The 18,780-nt window shown below is 51.8% G+C and overlaps 1 protein-coding gene across 2 annotated transcripts; it reads right to left on the bottom strand.

The window, feature by feature from the left end:
- Positions 1 to 13,079: 13,079 nt before the first annotated feature.
- Positions 13,080 to 18,682, bottom strand: LAT (linker for activation of T cells). 2 transcript variants are annotated; one of them, XM_058569781.1, is made up of 11 exons: positions 17,990 to 18,682; positions 17,778 to 17,805; positions 17,631 to 17,665; positions 17,290 to 17,377; positions 17,094 to 17,158; positions 16,827 to 17,004; positions 16,660 to 16,754; positions 14,913 to 14,975; positions 14,642 to 14,704; positions 14,468 to 14,551; positions 13,080 to 14,322 (listed from the first exon to the last, which is right to left on the bottom strand). In XM_058569781.1, the coding sequence occupies exons 1-10, from the start codon at positions 18,090 to 18,092 to the stop codon at positions 14,487 to 14,489; spliced, it is 783 nt and encodes a 260-aa protein (XP_058425764.1). In that variant the 5' UTR covers positions 18,093 to 18,682; the 3' UTR covers positions 13,080 to 14,322; positions 14,468 to 14,486. The 2 variants fall into 2 exon arrangements, with proteins under 2 accessions (XP_058425764.1, XP_058425763.1); XM_058569780.1 differs by lacking the exon at positions 13,080 to 14,322 and having other exon boundaries at positions 14,642 to 14,975; positions 17,990 to 18,092; positions 18,387 to 18,682.
- Positions 18,683 to 18,780: the final 98 nt, after the last annotated feature.

Here is an 18,780-nt window from a genome sequence, read left to right as displayed (position 1 = left end):
GGGAGGAAGAGGAGGCCCCTTCCACCCATGGGAACTCGGAGAGGTCCGAGTGCTTGAGGTGGCCAGGCCCACCCGTGGGGGGCTCAGGAACGGGCGAGGCCCCTTTAGAACTAGCGCCACTCACCAAGGACCGGGGCAAGTCATTTTGTGGCTCCAGGTCCCGGTTTCCTCATCCAAAAATAGAGTCGACAATACTTTCTACATCACAGGCTTGAAGAAAGGATTAAAAATGGCCTTAAATAATAAACACGAATGGTTCACACTTAGTGTGTATTGTATGCTGGACACTGTTCCAGGCACTCTATACAATAAACTAAATTAACCATCTCAGCTACCCCATGAGGTGGGTACTATTATCATCCCCACTTTATACATGGAGAAACTGAGGCAGAGAGATGAAGTCACTTGCTCAAGGTCACATGGCTGCTGGATTTAGTGTTCTAACTAAGGGCTCAAGGGTCCAGGCTGTTAACTACTACAGCTGATGTGCAGAACACGCAGTACAGAAGTGCTCAATACACCTCCAAATCAGGGATCACCTCTGAAATGGCCCATGAATAGACAGACAGCAAACAGACCAGAACATCCAGAAAGAGGTCAGAGGAACTTACTGTGGGATATGGCACCATTTCAGATTAGTAAAGAAAATATATGGGCCGGCCCCGTGGCTTAGCGGTTGAGTGTGCGTGCTCCGCTGCTGGCGGCCCGGGTTCGGATCCCGGGCGTGCACAGACGCACCGCTTCTCCGGCCATGCTGAGGCCGCATCCCACATACAGCAACTAGAAGGATGTGCAACTATGACACACAACTATCTACTGGGGCTTTGGGGGGAAAAAAAAATTAAAAAAAAAAAAGAAAATATAGATTATTCAATAAATGGCATTGGGACAAGGTTTAGCCATCTGAAAAAAATAATAATAAGGCTGTTCCATACTACACACCTTATACCAGCATAAATTATATTAAAATTTTAAATGAAAACAATGAAACAGCAACAATGCTAAACTAAATATCAGATTTCTTTTTTTTTTTTTTTGTGAGGAAGATCAGCCCTGAGCTAACATCCATTCCAATCCTCCTCTTTTTGCTGAGGAAGACTGGCCCTGAGCTAATATCTATTGCCAATCTTCCTGCTTTTTTTCCCCGTTTTCTCCCCGAAGCCCCAGTAGATAGCTGTATGTCATAGTTGCACATCCCTCTAGTTGCCATATGCGGGACGCTGCCTCAGCATGGCTGGACAAGCGGTGCGTTGGTGTGCGCCCATGATCCGAACCCAGGCCACCAGTAGCAGAGTGCGTGCGCTTAACCGCCAAGCCACAGGGCCGGCCCACCAGATTTCTTTTTTAATCTCAGAGTGGGAAAGGCCTGACTATGACACAAAACCTAGAATTCATAAAATAAAAGATTGATAAACTTTACTACGTAAAAATAAGAGAATCCTCATGGCAAAAGCTCACGATAAATGATGATAAACATGATAAATGACAAGTGTCACAGGTGGCTCGCTTTGTGAAGTTTCATCAAGATGCACACTTATGATTTGACCCTTTACTGTGTATCTTATACTTCAGAAAGTTTTTTCAAAAAAAGATAAGTGACAAACTGGGAAAATATATTTGCTCCTCATATCACAGAGGAGAGTTAATTTTCCTAATATATAAAGCGTTTGTAGAAATAAATAAGAAAAAACTACTCAAAATATGGCAACGGACACAAACAGGTCACAGAAAAGAAAATACAAATAAGTCTTAAGCACATGAGAGGATGCTCATCTTTTCTCATAATGAGAAATGCAAATGAAAACTACAGTTCAATGCCAATTTTTTGCCTGACAGTTTGGCAAAAGATTAAAGAGTTCAATAGCACTCTGAGTTGGCAAGGATGTGGGGAGACAAGCGCTGTCAGATATCGGTTGTGGGGGTGTCCACTGGCCCCCTCCTCCGAAGGGGAATTTGGCAATGTCTACCAAAATCACACACGCTCGTTCACTCTGACCAAATGACTCCACTTCTAGGGATCCATTACACAGAGATACTCCCACAGAGGCTAAATGACTTATGTATAAGATTGTTCATTGCAACGTTTTTTTTTTGTAAACTAAATTATTGGGAACAATCTAGATGTCCATGACTAGAGAACTAGGTAAGGAACATCTATATAAGGGCAAATTATGCAGTTGTAAAAAAGAATGAGCAAGATTTTGGGGTGCGATACAGAACAATCTCCAGGCTACACTGTTACATGAAAAAAGCAAGATACAAACAGCATACAGAATTATACCATTTACATGAAAAGGAGGGGCGAAGAATACGCATGTACGTGCATTTGCTCGTATATGCATGAAAACTCCCCGGGGAACAGATAACAGCAACTGTACCTTGGGACAGGGACTTGGTGGTGGGGATGGGTGGCAGGGAGATTTCCCACTGTATACCCTTCAGTGCCTTTGAGATTTTGAAAGACAGGAATGTAATGTCTATTTTTGAAAATGTCTTAAATTTTAATTTTAAAGCTTTGAAAATAAAATGGGGCAGGCTCTACTCAGCTGTACTCAGTTGTTGACACGTGGGAAGGCAGGCCCGGCATTGCCAGATCTTTCAGGTATTCAGGAGAAGCTGGAACTAGAATTTCTGTGTGGGAATTGCCTGTGTTCTTCAGGCTGGCCACCATGGGGGCCCGGAGTTGCCCTGTCCTTACTGGCTTCTGTCTGAATTAGGAACTCTGTATTCGAGGTTGCAACGTGCTCAGGTGAAAGTGCATTTCCTAGCCTCCCTCGCAGTCAGGAGTGGTCACTGGAATAGAAGCTGTGGTCTCCCTGAGTGGAGATGCATAAAACCTCTCTAGTGGGGGCTTTAAGTTGATGGAAGGGGGGCACATTTTGGCCCCCCCGATCCCTGCCCCAGCCCTTCTTCTTCTTCCTGCCAGAACACAGATGTGAGCATCAGCAGCCATCTTGTGACCAAGAGCTAAGAGCTGAGGATGGTGAAGCAGAAATACGAAAGGAAGCTGGGTCCTTGGTGACACTGCAGAGCTGGCACGCCTCCCTGGACTGGGCACTCTGGCTGAAGGCACACCGTTCACATGGTGGACATTGCAGATTTGTATGTGCATTGTGACCATTTTCTGGAATACAGTAGTGGAATGTCTTATTTGAACAAAATGAACATATTACAACAATTTTCCAGTAGGTGGAAAAAAGTCTCTGGAGAACAGGGCATCTTTTTCTAATTTGTGCAAAGACCCAGCTGCCTCCCTCCAGTCTTTTTTTTTTTTTAACACCCAAAAGAATTTAATTCTATGTGATACAGCAGCTAATTTTTAAAAAGTTAAATAAAAGAAACCCCATCCTAAAATTCCTATGGAATCTCAAGGGACTCCGAATAGCCAAACAATCTTGAAAAGGAAGAAAGTTAGAAGACTCACATTTCCTGATTTCAAAACTTATGACAAAGCTACAGCAGTCAACACAGTGTGGTACTGGTTGGTATAAAGACAGACATATAGACACATGGAATAGACTACAGAGTCCAGAAAGAAGCCTTCACTCATATGGTCAAATGATCTTCAACAAGGGAGCCAAGACCACTCTATGGGGAAAGGACAATCTTGTCAACAAACGGTACTGGGAAAACCGGATATCCACATGGAAAAGAATGAAGTTGGACCCTCACCTAACATCATATACAAAAATCAACTCAACATGGATTAAAGACCTAAATTTAAGACATAAAAATATAAAACTCCTGGAAAAAAAAACATGGGAAAAGCTTCATGGCATTGGATTTGACAATGATTTCTTGGATGTGACACCAAAGGCACAGCAACAAAAGCAAAAATAAATGAGACTACATAAAACTTAAAAGCTTCTATGCATCAAAGGACACAAGCAACAGAGTGAAAAGGCAGCCTACAGAATGGGAGACAGTATTTCCAAATCATATATCTGATACAGGGTTAATGTCCAGAATATATAAAGAACTTCTATAACTCAATAACAACAACAACAAAACAAATAACTGGATTTAAAAATGGACAAAGGATTTGAAAAGACATTCTCCAAAGAAAATATACAAATGGCCAACATGCATACGAAAGATGCTCAATATTACTAATCATTAGGAAAATGCAAATCAAAACCACAAGAGGTACCACCCCACACCCATTAAGATGGCTACTATCAAAAAACAGAAAATAACAAGTGTTGACGAGGATGTGGAGAAATTGGAACCCTTGTGCACTGTTGGTGGGAATGTAAAATGGTGCAGCCACTACGCAAAACAGTACGGCAGTTCTTCAAAAAAATTTAAAAACAGTATTACTATATGATCCAGCAATTCCACTTTGGGTATATACCCAAAAGAATTGACAGCAGACTCTCGAAGAGATATCTGCACACCCATGTTTATCACAGCATTTTTCACGATAGGCACGAGGTGGAAGCAACTCAAGCGTCCATCCACAGATGAGTGGATAAACAAAATGTATCCATACAATGGAATATTATTCGGCCTTAAAAAGGAAGGAAATTCTGGCATATGCTGCAACATGGATGAACCTTGAGGACATAATGCTAAGCAAAATAAGCCAGACATAAAAAGACAAATACTGTATGATTCCACTTATATAAGGTACCTAAAGTAGTTTAATGCATAGAAACAGAAAGTAGAATGGTGGTTACCAGGGGCTGAGGGGGAAGGGAAACAGGGAGTTGTTGTTTAATGGGTACAGAGTTTTAGTTTTACAAGATGAAAACGTTCTGGAGATCTGTTGCACAACAATGTGAATATAGCTAACACTATTCAGCTGTTCACTGAGAAATGGTTATGATGGTGAATTTTCTGTTATGCATTTTCTTTACTGAAATAAAAAAAAAATTAAACACGGCGGTGGGCCACCAGTTTGCAGTCTCTCTTTTAGACAGTGCTTCCCCAAAGGAGGGCATGTACCACGTGTTAGCACTGCAAGGACCGTGGGGAACTTGTCACTTAGGGGCTCACGTGTTTGTCTTAAGCTCTCTTTTAATTCATTCATTCAACACTACTCACCGAGCCCTGACTGTGCCAAGCTCTCTGCTAGGCCCTGGAGTGACAGAGATAGACAGGGAGCTCACAGTCTAGAGAGGGACAGACAAGGAACACCAAACGCATAAAAAGATCAGCGTTATGATGCCAACTCAATGGGGTAACAGGATACAGGGGAGCCGGCAGGGAGACAAGACTACAAGGAGCAGACAGGGAGGGCCCCTGAGGAGGGGAGATTTCCTCTGAGATCCGAATGACAGAAGAAGCCCCGTGAGGACATGGAGAAGAGCTCCAGGCAGAGGGACAGCAAGTGCACAGACCCGGAGGCAGAAATGAGCCTGGCTCGTCTTGGGTGGAGAAGCGCAGGAAAGCCAGCGTGCCGGACTCGGGGAGCCAGTGGGACGTGAATGGTTGAAATTTGCCAGCAGCCCCCTGCACACGAAACAGATAAAAACCAGTCTTTTATCGGCATAAACTTGTTTTGTGATTCAAATGTATTATTATCTTTTATGATAAAGAATAAATTATAACAACAAACTGTTTCGTCCTAGAGAAAGGCTGGGTCGACAGAAGCCCCTCAATGTATCATTTTTGCCTCAACACATCCAATGTCTGCTGAGCCCCTGAATTAGCTCCTTGGAGTGATTTAAAAACCCCTCATCTGCTGGTGCCCCATCACCCCCCTCAGCAGATGGGTGTACTGAGGCCCAGAGCAGGGAAGGGGCGCCAAGCAAGGCCAGGGCAGAGCAGGAGTGAAGCCTGGAGGTGAGGGGCACCTGGTTCCCAGTTTGGGGGGCGGGGCCTGGGAGAAGGAGGGTTCCACAGCCCATGGCCCTTACCTATGTGGGAGAAGCCACAATTGCGGGGCATAGAGGGCCCCAGGCTCTACTTCTCTTAAGGGAAGAACTCCCTCCCCGCCCCCCAGGTACCCTGGGCGTGGGTGTGGGGCCTGGGCTGGGCCAAGGGCATGGTGGAGGTGACCAAAGAGGGAGGGACAGTTGGGGGTCAAGCGAGTGGCCTGCTGGCAGGGCTGGGGGTGTCTGGTCACAGTGGCAGCAGCAGCCACCTTCTCAGCAGGACCATCCCCTCACTTCCTGCTGGTTTTCCAAGCCTGCTTCAGCCCTCTCCCATGATCCTCTGGGCCTGGATCCCCCGCCAGTGAAGCTCTTTGAATCAAACAGCCCCAGCTAGTTTCTGTTGCTTCTACCAGGAACTCTGAAGGATCTAGAGGGTCTCCCAGGCTCCAGTGCCTCCACAGTCATCCCTACAGCCCCTGTGATGGCCGCTAGGGTCCCAGCTCTGCCCTCGACTAGCCATGTGGTCTTGGGCAGGTGATGGTGGGCTCTGCCGGGCTGGGATCAGGACATGGGAGAGCCAGAAAAGGGCTCTCAGTCCCTCTGGGTTTCCTAAAATTTAATTCTGAGTCCACATGCAGGACTTTCCATATCCATAACTGCCTGTACCCAATCTTCCTCTTATTTTCTTTAAAATTACTTCATTTTTGAACCTAAATTCATTTACTAGGCAACTACATGTCACACTCCTAAACAGAAAGCCAGTGTTGCTTGCCCTATATAAACGGAAATCCTAAAAACCAAATTCAGCAAAATCAAAACAATTATGTAATTCCATAGTGCAGCCCGCTCAGGGCCCTGAGCTTGAGGCTTCCTCCCTCTGTGTAAGAAAGTGGATTAGCAGGTGTCGAGGGGAAGACACAGCAGCACCCAAAAGAGACTTTCTCTGTCACCATAATCAGAATTGAGAAGAAAATGACTTTCTCTCCCAGGATTTAAGGTGCATTAATGCTGCCTCTGTTTAAAATGGGCATGTATATGCACACCCAGACTTTGGCAATGACCCATCTAATTCAGAGTCTTGTCACTTAGAGTCCTGTTCCCAGCTGTGTGACCTTGGGTAAGTCACTCAGCTTCTCTGTACCTCCGTTTTCCCATCAATAAAATAGAGTTAATAACCGTACCCACTTCACAGGGGTGTTGTGAGGATTAAAACAATGAATGGGACAGGACAGGGCCTGTCACAGAGTAAGTGCTGCCAAGAGTCTGTTAAATGAATAAGCCTGCCATAGTACAGATGGGACCACTGAGGTGCAGGGAAGGGAAGGGACGGGCTCAGGAACACGTGGGAGTATCCCTCCTCTCAGCCCCTCACCAGCCCCAGCTGCCTACCCCTCAGACCCTGGCACGTGCCCTCCCTGCTGCCCTCATTTGCCAGGTCTTTCTGAGTCCAGGCCGTGGCCAGACTGCTTGATTTAATTCTTGCACCCACCCCGTGAGGGAGGTGGGTCCATCAGGCCCAGTCCACAGAGGGTGGGACTGAGGCCTAAGGTGACACAATTCCTCTGTCTGTCTCTGTGTGTATCGGGGCTGGGAGGAAGACGCAGTGGATTCTGGGCTCCCCCCACCCCCATCCAGCCCCAGCCCTCCCCACGCATTATCTCTAGGCGGCAGCAGCTCAGCCTCCCAGTATCTCTCTGATCCCCCAAATTTCCGGTTCCCCAAAGACAACTCAGGATGTGGGGAGGGAGGGGCAGGGAGAGGAGGAGGGAGACAGAGAATGAGAGAGAGATCACAGAGAGAGACAGAGAGCCACAGAGAGACACAGAGAGAGACTATCCAAGACAGAGAAACAGACAGAGACAAACAAAGAGAGACAGATGAGAGACAGCGCTTCCAAGACAGAGAGTGAGAAACAGATTGAGGCAGACAGAGATGGAGAAAGACAGAAACAGAGTCAGAAAGGGAGGGGTGACCCAGAGATACACAGAGACAAAGGGAGATAGGAGGGAGATGCCGCAAGACTGAGATGCAGAACTGAAAGCAGCAAGTGGGACAGCGAGGGAGGGGGCTGGAGTCAGGGTTTGGAGTGTAGGGGTTTGCGGGGGCCCGGAATCAGAAAGAAAATTGGGGAGCCTGAGAGCCAGGTAGGAGAGGGTGAGAAATGCTCAGAGACCCCCCTCCAGGGGCACGAGGAGGCAGACAGGGACAGGGACCCTGAGCACGTAGGCAGGAAAGCCCACGGGAGGAGACCAGAGGTCCCATGTCCCCCTCCTTCTCGGAATTCAGCCCCCACGGGGCCACAGATGCGCCAGGCGTGCCCCCTTTGGGCTCGAGCAGCCCTCGCTCGTGTCCTCGAAAAGAGAGACTCGGCTCTCACCCAGCCCTGGAGCCACCCTCCACCTCACAGCCAGCAGCCCGGGTTCGAAGTCTGGCAGGGGAGTGCACTCTGAGTGGCCTCTGCTGCCCACACCGCCCAGGGACAGAAGTGGACAGAGAGGCCTGAGGAAGGACTTGGCGGGCACGGAAGGAGGCACTGGGGAGCAGGGGTTGCCTTGGACTGCTCAGGGAGGGAGAGCCAGCACCCTGCTTGGTCTGGCCACCGGCCCTCTGAGCCTCAGTTTCCTCACTATAAAAGCGTGATAATGAGAAATTACTCAGAGTCACACTAAGAACCAAATATGTGTGGAGTGTGTGGCATCGAGCACGCCATATGTAGGTGCCTGAAGGTGGGCCTTGTTGAAGGTTGATGCTCCACAGCATCCTGTCTAGATGAGTCAGGGCCCTTTCATTTGCAAACGACAGAAACCCAGCTGGAGCTGAGCCAAGTGAAAGAAAGGTGTTATTAACTCGTGCGACTCGGTTCATGGGTGGATCCAGTTTCAGGAACAAATGGGTCCAGGACTCAACCCACGTTCTCAGGAACCTTTCTCCCTCACCTCGGCACTGCTCACCTCTGTGCTGCCTTCTCTCTCACGGGTGCCCTTCACATGGTGGCCCCTGGAAGCTCCTCCCTGTTGAGTGGTCCCAGAGGAAAGATCGAGCTTTATTCCCAAGAGTTCTAGCAAAAGTTCCTGTGCAAAGCAGAGTTTACTCTCTGTGGAATTTTTCTTTTGGTTTGCCTCTTCGTTTTCTCCTTTTGCACCAACTTTTTACCAGTAGATAGCCTCCCTCCCCAACCCCAAAGTAGGCTGCATTTCCATAAATAACTTTCGAATTTGCTGGGTGACTTTAAGCAAATCACTTAACCTCTCTGAGCCTGTTTCCTTTTCTACAAAAGGGGCTCTTTCTACCTTATATATAGGAATGTTGTAGACTCAACGAAATAGTAAGTGTGGAATAAACGCATCTCAACAGCCACCCTCCCTTCTACCAGCAATAGCCTCTAGTTTTCTCTGTGTGCCTTCCCCATTTCCAGTTCCTTAGAATTGGGGTGAAGCATATGACACAGGCTTCAGTCAGCACATGACATTCTCCTGGCCAGTGATTGGTTTGGGGAGTCATGTGTCCCAAGCCAGGGCAATTAGAGTAAGTTTAGGGCTTTGGCTGGAGATGCTGGGACTTTTTGGCCGCCCCTCCCCCCATTCCCAGGGATGGGGACCCGGAAGGACATGGTCCCTGGAGCCGCTAGAACCATCGCATGACCACACAGGGAGAGACCGTGAAAATGGGGTCAATAGAGAAAGGAGAGCTGAAGAGAAACGAGAAGTTGGTGAATATTTAGGCCTCTGGCTCCAGCCAGACCTGAACGTTTCCAATCTTCTCAGCAACAAGGGATCCTAGTCTTTTACTTTCAGGGACATCTTTTGGGGCTAGGGATCCTAGCATGAGAAGGTTTTAAAACGTAAGTCCAACATGCTCAAAGGTCTCAAAGTCCAGACATCTAGTGGCAGAGTTAGGACTAAAACTTAAGCCTCCTCACTTTCCTCTAGCGCTCTTGCCGCCAAACGCCGTCCTCATTTTGGAATGAGAGCTCCTCAGCTCTGAGACTAATAACCCCATATAAATAAAGCAGAAGTTAGGAAAACCCACAGAGTGTCCCCTGAGGGGCTTGATGAGGAAGATGGGACGCTGGAGGGGCATGAGGGAGGAGGGTGGGCAGACCCGTGTGCACGGGACAGATGGGTTACCTGCCGTAGGATGTTCATCCAGGTGTCTCTGAGGGGCTGTTAGAAGAGGGGGTAGGGGAGGAAAAAGGTGAGTCTGGAGGTTTCTCATATTGGTTACAAGGCGCTCATCACTAGCCCAGGATGACCTGACTATGGTTGGGATTTGGTGGAAACGATAGCAGCCATGGTTATCCATTAGGAACCTTTTTGCTGCAAGTGACAGAAAGCCTGGCTCAAATTGACCTAAGCAGAAAAAAAAATTTTTGATTGGCTCATCAAGGAGTGATGGCTTCAGGCACATTGGATTTGGGTGCTGAGGCTACAGCACTGAATTTTTCTATTTCCCTTTCTATCAACTCTGCTTTCCTCTCCAGTGCCTTCCTTCTCTGGCAGCCTCTCTCCAAGAGGAAGCCTGCAAAACTCCGAGCCTATGTCTTCAGGGGTTGGCACCCCCAATGGATAAAGAGCTGCTCTTTACCATAGTTCCACCAAAGTCTCAGGAAAGTGTCTCATTGGCCTGAATTGGGTCACGTGTCCCTGTGTCACTCAATCACTGTGGCCAGGGGGTGGGGGTATAATGATCGACCAATCCCAGGTCACACGCACAGCTAAGAAGTCAGTCCGCCTGAGCCTCATAAACATTTCCAAAGCAAATCCATCGGCGTCTTTGGAAGGAGGAGGAATGGATGCCAGGAAGGCAAAAACAAAAGACGTCCTTTACGGATGTTAGAAGGTGGTCTGCAAAATGCTATAGACGTTTTTTAAAAGGTTCTGAAGTCAAATAAATTTGGGAAAAACTAAGTTAGGCAAAGAGAAACAAAGATGTCCATCACAGGATCTCTAAGAGCCATTAACTGATCCATGCACATTGGACTCTGCAAGGGGGTGTTAGAGAATGCTGCTTTTCCCAAACTCTCCTGACCACAGAATTCTTTCTTGAGAAGCTTCTCCAGGGCTCGTCAGCCACACATGCATTTTGGGAAAAGCCGCACTGAACGCCACAAAGAGCCCAGGCTCTCATAGCAGGCACTGCTGATGCCTCGTCCATAGGCCCTCCTCACGGTTCAGTGCACCCTGGCCTGTGCAGCTGCCAGCACCTGCCTTCCTTTGCTCAGGCCTCGCTCTGGCCACTGGAGCCCCCTGTGCCCATATGAATGGCAGGCCAGAGGTTCTGGAGAATTAACACCCCCCGGGAGCAGCTCGCAACCAGTGACTACTGGAAGGGGAAGTATAAATACCCCAGCTCCCTCCCCAGGCAAGATGGCTCCCAGCAGGCCTGACAGAACTGCACCCCAGTTGCCCACAGTGGCAACTGGCTGAATAATGCACCCTTTGTTGGCTGCTTTCTCTTCCCTGTCTCACTCCCCCACTCCCCTGGCAGTGTCTTCCGGGACCACCTCCCCAGTGAACTACTTGCACTAGGACCCTCAAGGACTGCTTCTGAGAGAACCCCAATCAAGACACCTGTTACCTCCTGATGGCTTTTAGAAGCACCTAGACGTCTCCCCCCGCAATTCCAGAAACACTGTCTCTCACTTATCACCAAATCTACCCTTCCTCCAACAACAGACTTCAAGAAAAAATTGATTTCTGCTCCCCAGCTTCCGTCTGCCGGGATTCTCCCCACTGACCCACCCAACGTGCTAAGAAACTCCAGACCCAGCCCCGGAGACCTCACTGCATTGATTCTGCTGTCTGTCCCTCCTGGCTCATGGATTGGTGGAAATAAAGACATCCTCTTGCCTGGTCCAAGAAACACAAATGGGAATCTGCTTAGAGCCTCAGGGAACGCCCCCCACCTCCAATCCACCAAGGCAAGGACCAGAGACACCTTGGACTTCCCCATGCCTCGGAGACCACAGCCAACCTGTCACCACTTCCCTTGCTTCTGCCTCTCAAACATCTCCTCATTCCACCACCTCTTTCCATTGTCCCTGCCCCTTCTCTGGCTTGCCCATCACGACTTCTCATGTGGATTACTCCACCAGCCTTCTCACTGTCCCCACCTCAGGGCTTTTGCATATGCTGCTCCTAAGGCCTAGAGCACCATATGCAACTCACTCACTTGGCACAGACAGACCAGCAACTCTGAGCCTCCCGTTTACTGTCTCCTAAATTCACATATGCAAACACTTAAAAGAATCGTACATCAAATACCTGTGTACCCTGCTTAAGAATAAGACAGTCCACGTACCCCTGAGGCCTTCCTGAACTTCCCAATTATTCCTCTCCCTCCACCCCACGGTCACCGGTCACCGCTCTCCTCAATCTGGTATTCCTCATTCCTTTGCCTATATCTTGATACCCTTACATATATGCATATCTCTGAACAATATCTACAGTTTTTTCATGTTTTTCAATTTATGTAAATAAAACTTTTCTCTTTCTCACTCCACAAGCTGTTGGTGATATTTATCTGTGCTCATAGGTGTTGCTCCCATTCACTCGTTTTCCCCTGCTGGTGAGTATCCGGGCTGTGGCTGGATGGCGGCTCCTCTGTCCATTCTCCCGGAGATGGCCATCTGCTATTTCCAGCCATGACAGTGCTGGCCTGAGCCTCTTGTACCCACCCCGTTAGCCCGAGTGCTAGTTGTCAGGGTTTACACCCACGAATTTGCTAGGTAAAGGGATATGCCATCTTCAGCCTTACTGCTGTCGCTAGATTCTTCTCCAAGGGGGTTATACCAACATACCTTTTTGGTACACTGTTCTCTGTCCCTCAGCCCAGGTACAAAGATGCCTCTGCTCTTTTCTATTTCCTCTAAATAATACAATTTAACTCCAATTGTTGACGTCCAGCCTGTCCAGTCCCCTCCCCAGACCTCCCTCCCCCACTTCTCCCATGGGACTGCTTACAAGCCCCCGGGTTGGGGCAGCCAGCACCTCGCACGACACCCAGACAAGTTACTGGCGGCAGTAACTCTGGAGGCGACAGAGCTAATCCCAGATGTGCCACTTTGCCTGTGTGCCTCTGGGCAGCCTGTTTCCTCACCTGTGAAAAGGAGATGCCCACAGTAACCGACAACAGGAGAGAGATGGAAATTACATGAGATGAGCACGGGAATGTGGCAAGCGCTCCACAGAGGAGCCAGCACTTTGTGTATCACTCATGACTACTGTGGTTGTATGCGACAGAAACCCCAAGTCAAGCCGGTTGAAGAAAATTGGTAATTTATTGGGCTGCACAACTGGGAAGTCTGAGGGGTGTCGCTGCAGGTGTGACCGGATCTGGGCGTTCTGACATCATCAGGACACCGGCCCTGTCCATCAGGGGGCCACGCTCTCCCCCAGGCTGGCCTCACTCTTGGGCAGGCTCTCCAAGTGGGGGGTCCGGGACTACACTATTCCAGCCTAACAACGGCCACGAACAAAAAGAGCTTCTTCCCAACACTTCCTGCCCAGGTCCCAGGGCGGGTCCTCACTGGCCCAGGTTAGGCCACACACCCACACCAGAGCCAAGCACAGTGACCGGGCATCCACCAGAAGCTGCCACTTCAGAACCGCTCCAAGTGTGGTTCTCGGAGCAGCAGTATCAGAACCATCTGGGAGCTCCTGAGAAATGCAGACTCTCAGGCCCCGTTCCAGGCCGACTGAACTAGAATCTGCATCTGAGACTCCACGTGCGTCGTCTACACACCCAAGTCTGAAAAATGCTGTGCTGCACATCAACTTTTCCAGTTGCTCAGGTCATTTCTAAGTTCCGTTTTATTGAGGACCACAAAAGGTAAGAATTAAGATAGCCCTCTGAGGTCAAGTCCATCCCCTTGTTTTAAAGATGGAGAAGCTGGGGACCAGCGGGAACGGGTCCCGCTCCAGACCTTCACTCCGCGCCCAGTGCTTCCCCAAGCCCCACTCTCCCTCATTGCAGCCATCCTCTGCCGTCTCCATGGGCTACCTCGGGGGATGTGCATCTGAGCCCCAGAAGTGCCGGCCTGGGCCAGACGTGCCTGACTCAGGCGACGTGTCCTCGCCGTCACTCACGCTGTCACTCACACAGTACCTGGTCAGGACCCTCGGGAGCACGAAGGGCCTGGGGAGGACGGACACCCACAGACACACACACACTCACATGCAGTCCTCAGGCACAGCCCACTCTCACCCTGACTCCAACCCACTGGGCCCCCCGAAGCCAAAAGCACTACAGACCACACCAGCCTTTATTCTATTACGGAGTAGGGCTGGGGCCAGGGTAGTTCATTCTCAGGCTGCGTCAGAAGGTGCAGAGTGTTGGGGGCACACAGACTGGACCCCAAAGTGACAATAAGTTAGGGGGGAAATTCTCAGGCTGCAGTCAGACTGGAGCCAGGGCAGGGTGCCAAGGGGCCCTCCAGAGCCACTGCCAGCTGCCCAGCTCAGCCGTCCCAGGCAAGGCTGGTTCCAGGCAGGCACGCCTCACACTGAAACACAATAGGGTTATGGGGTCAGAGGGGGAAGGGTTATGGGGTCAGAGAGGTCCCCTGAGTCAGAGAGGACAGGGCTGAGGTGGCGAGGAGGGGTCGGGGAGGAGGGGCAGGGCAGGGCGGGCTGGGCAGGGCCTCTCACCAGGCTCTCGGTTAAGCTCCTACAGATTCTCGTAATCTGGAGCTCCCTCTTCCTCATCCTCCGCCTCCCGGGCTCTCCGTGCGGCTGTGAGAGGGGGGGAGGTTGGTCTCAGCTCGCAAACCATCCCTCCAGGCAGCCCCCCCAGCCTCTGCCCCCACCACCCCCAGCACACACCAGGCTCAGGCCTCGCTGTGGGCTGCAGCTCCTGGGACACGTTCACGTACTCCCGGCTCCCATCTGCGGGGACAGGTCAGAAGGAGGGACGGCCACACCGAAAGCAGCAGGAGGACATCCAGATAGAGGGCGAGGGAGACACAGAGGGGACTGTGGGCACCCCCAGGGCTGGGGCCCGGCCACACTGAGAGTGGGGGTGGGATGGCAGGGCTGAGGGTAAAGGAGAGAAGGTGGACCCTAGGAGGGCACCAGGGGGACACCAGCCACTCACCCAGAGACGCCTCTGCACTCTCCTCACTCTCAGGAACGTTCACATAATCTTCCCCCGACTCCACTGCAGGAAAACCAGTGGAGCGCCCCCGCACTGTTACCCAGAGCCCTCAAGCACAGCTTCCCAGGGCCCCCGAGCGCAGACACCCAGGGGCTCCCAACCGCAGCCACCAAAGACTTTCGACATAACCAGCCCGAGACTCCTGCACACGCACGCCCAGAGACCCGTCCCCAAAGGCGGCCCCAGAGGAACACAGGGAGGGACCTCTGGACCAGCGATGCCAGTGGCTGGATGAGGGCAAAGGCCATGGAATGGAGAGAAGCAGGGCAACTTGACCAGAATTGATTAGAGGGAATGGAATTGTGGGAGAGAGGAGAACCAGAAGACAGACCCCAGCACATCCTCCAGGTTGGAGAGCAGGGACAGGGAGCAGCTCAGAGTGGCCGGGCTGGGGGGCATGTATGGAGGCAGAGACGACACTCAGGGCTGGGCCAGGTCAGAGGCGCCGTTGGCCCAGCTGGCCCTGCTTCCCCGGCCAGGCCTGCCCTGCCCCCCACTCTTGTCTTAGTCCCTTCATAGCACCTATCGCCGTTGACAGTATCTTGTTCATTTATGTATTGACTTGTTTCTCTGTGAGGACATGGAAAAGGCAGCTCTGGAGCCAGACTGCCCAGGTCCAAATCCAGCTCCAGCGCTAACTAACTCTGGAACCTCAGACAAGCTACCTAACGTCTCTGGGCCTCAGTTTTCTCATCTGTAAAATAGGGCAAGTAACAGCACCCACCTCGTGGGGTGTTTTGAGGATTATGGCAGTGAATGCTAAAACGGGGCCTGTCATACAGTAAGCGCTGCCATTGTACAGACGTGACAAGGGAGGCCAGGAGGGGAAGGGGCAGGCACAGCAGCACCTGGGCATTGTGAGGTTTAATAAGTCAACACATGGAAAACTCTTAGTAGGGCATGTGGTAGGCCCTCAACAAACATCAGCTCTTTTATCATGACTCTACCTCACGAGCTGTTGTATCAGAGGCACACAGTGAATACGATGAATGAATGAGTGAGTGAACGAATGAATGAATGAATGAAAAGAAGCACTTGGACAAGTGATCTGGAGCTCAGGAGAGAGGCACTGGGAATCTGTATGGCAAATGAAGCCAGGATGTAGAAGGGGTGGCCCAGAGTGAGTACAGAGAGAGAGGAGAGTAACAGAACCCTGAAGACCACCAGACATTGAGGAAAGCCTCTCACAGGCAGGATGAGACCAAAGTGAAGGGGGAACAGCAGCTCCAAGGAAACCAAAGCAATGCAGGAAGCAGAAGAACACTTCCAAAACAACTGCCCCCGGCAAAATGTATAATCAATACCCTTAGAAATGTACAAAATGATATTGCCTCCATGAAACAAGAACAGGAGGCTATGAAAAAGGAACAGTCAGAGATCAACAAAGAACTTTCAGATAGAAGAGAGAACATAAAAGAGCAGAATCAAGGAACGGAGTCAAAAGAAGAAGAAAGTCAAGGAAATCTCGCCAACAATAAAAGGAAAAGATAAAAAGATAGGAAAGAGAAGAGAAAAAGTAAGAAAATGAGATCGGAGCAGGAAGTCCACTCTCTGAAGAACAGGAGTTCTAGAAAGAGAGAGGAGAGAAAATGGAGGGTAGCAAGCATCAAAGAAATAACAGGAGAAGGAGAAGGGGAGGGGCCCCAGCACGGAGGGGCCAGGGAGGGGTCAGAAATGGCCGACTCACTGGAGAAGGCGCTGTCTCGGAGGCCGGGGTTTTTGGACGCAGGAGGTGGCGGGACGGCGGTGCCGGTGGCTGGGACAGTGTCAGGAAGCACCACTCTGTAAGGAAGTCAAGGGGTGTGTGAGCACGGACTCCCGGCCGCAGCCCCCACCTCCCGCCGGGCAACTCACAAGTAGCCCTCGTTGTGATAGTCTTCCTCATCCTCATCTTCATCCGCGTCCTCACAGGCTGGCTCTGGGGTAACGACACGGGGGTCGGCAAAGCCTGGGGCAGGCCTTAGCCTTCCCCTAGCCACGGCACCTGGGGTTCCAGAAGCACCCTCGTTCTCATAGCTCGCCACACTGTTGGCTGCAGAGAGAGAGTGAGGGAGACTGAGTCAGCTCAGGCGGGGCCTAGCCTATGTACAGCCCCAGCCCCCCAGGCCGCTCCACGCTTACCACCATCTGAGCCTTGCCGGGAAGATGGCATGCGGTGGGAGCCCCCGGGGGGCTGTGGGGATCTCCTGGGAGTCAAAGGTCAGAGGTTATGCTGGAGTGGGGCTCTGGGACAAGAGGGGTAACAACAGGGAAAGAGGCCCCAATCCAAGGAGGTGAGGGGTAAAGAGGAGACTCTGGAGAGGAACGGGCTACTTACGGGATGGGGAGCAGGTCTGGCTGGCTCAGGGGTGGGAAGGAGGTAACAGGCGGGTAGGAAGCGGCCGGTGGCCATGGGGCGAGCGTGGCTGAGGACACAGGACCAAGCTGAAGGAATGACTCCAACCTCATGCCCCTACCATCCTCGAGGCCTCAAAGGGCAGGCTAACCCCTGACACCCCTGGACAGGCCTGAGGCCACCCATCTCCCTCCCCATCCCCAGCTCAGGTCAAGGCCATGTGGACGCCACAGTGGGGGGTAACCTGAACAAAGGCACACGCTCTCTCACACCCCCGGGGACCCTCTCCCCTACTCGAGGGAGGAGACACCCCGTGTACTCACGAGGCCGTTTGATCACGATGCTGCTCGGGGTCAAGCTGGCAGGAAACACACAGCTAGGGGAAGGGCCGGGAGAGGCCCAGCCAGCCCCCCAGCCCAGCCCCGCATGAGTATTGAGGGAGACAGACACACGGTCGGGGGGCGACTCACCTATCAGAGGCAGCACTGTCATATGAGCCTGGAAAAGAGAGACAGGAAAAGGGGGTGACAAGGGGAAACGGTGATGGAGGCCGGGGCTCTCCGTATCTCCGTGTGCAGGACAGAGTTAGGGACAGTTAAAGACGGAGCAAGGGGTTGGGGGCAGGGTGAGGAGCCCTGTCAGTGTGTCCGAGCACCTGGCCACCTCGCCACCTCGCGCTCACCTGGCAGCTCTCGGCAGCGCACACACAGTGCCATCAGCAACACGGCCAAGAGAGGCAGCAGCAGGGGTCCCAGCACGGAGGGGATCAGGATGGCCGCCTCCATCTGCAGAAGAGAGCCTGGACCAGGCCTGGCTGTTCGCCGCACGCCCCTCAGGGGCAGAGCTGCAGCAGGGCGAGGACTGGGCCAGCAAGGTGCCGGGACCAGTGGGCACCAGGCAGGAGCCAGGTGGGGACAGCTGTGCCCTCCTTGGGGGCCCTGGATCCCCTCCTCTCACTGGACTGAGTGGGGGTCAGCGCTGGCTCTGGAAGACCCTTGATCCCCAGGCGGTCAGGCCAGGGCCTTGACTGGAGTCTGAGGCACCAGCCACCCTGCGCAGACCCTGCACCCCAGTCCTACCTGCCCCTCAGCTTGGCGCCCGCCTCTCCTCCTCGCCCGCCCGCCTGCGGCAGGAAGCTGTGGTGAGCGCCGGGTGAGGGCAGGAAATCATCGGGCTCCTCAGCCGGCTGCACCCGCCCCCTTCCCACCCCCACCCAGACAGTGGGGAGGGGGAGGAGGCCCGATGAGCCACCCCAGGCCCTCAAGAAGGCTCTGCCGGCCTCCAGGACAAGAGGCAACTATACCAGTGGCAGGAGGGAAGCCTGGCAGGCCAGCAGCCGCAGCCTTCAGCCGCGGCTCGAGGAGGCAGCAGGGAGGGAGGTTCTGACACCAGGAATCCCCGAGGGGCACAGGGCAGTGCCCACACCCCCTCCCCCTGGCCAGCCTGCCAAGAGGGGCGGGCTCTGGGGGAAAC

Source organism: Diceros bicornis, chromosome 26 (assembly GCF_020826845.1).
Source record: "Diceros bicornis minor isolate mBicDic1 chromosome 26, mDicBic1.mat.cur, whole genome shotgun sequence".
Classification (NCBI taxonomy): Eukaryota; Metazoa; Chordata; class Mammalia; order Perissodactyla; family Rhinocerotidae; genus Diceros; species Diceros bicornis.
The sequence above is the reverse complement of the archived record's forward strand: the minus strand, read 5'-3'. Positions and strand labels throughout refer to the sequence as shown.

Excerpts from the sequence above, each read along its gene's own strand:
- LAT (XM_058569780.1), bottom strand. The coding sequence starts at position 18,092 with ATGGAGGCGGCCATCCTGATCCCCTCCGTGCTGGGACCCCTGCTGCTG. Across the intron at positions 17,806-17,989 it reads GCGCTGCCGAGAGCTGCCAG|GCTCATATGACAGTGCTGCC; the intron begins GTGAGCGCGAGG and ends TCTCTTTTCCAG. Across the intron at positions 17,378-17,630 it reads CATCGTGATCAAACGGCCTC|CCACGCTCGCCCCATGGCCA; the intron begins GTGAGTACACGG and ends CTGTGTCCTCAG.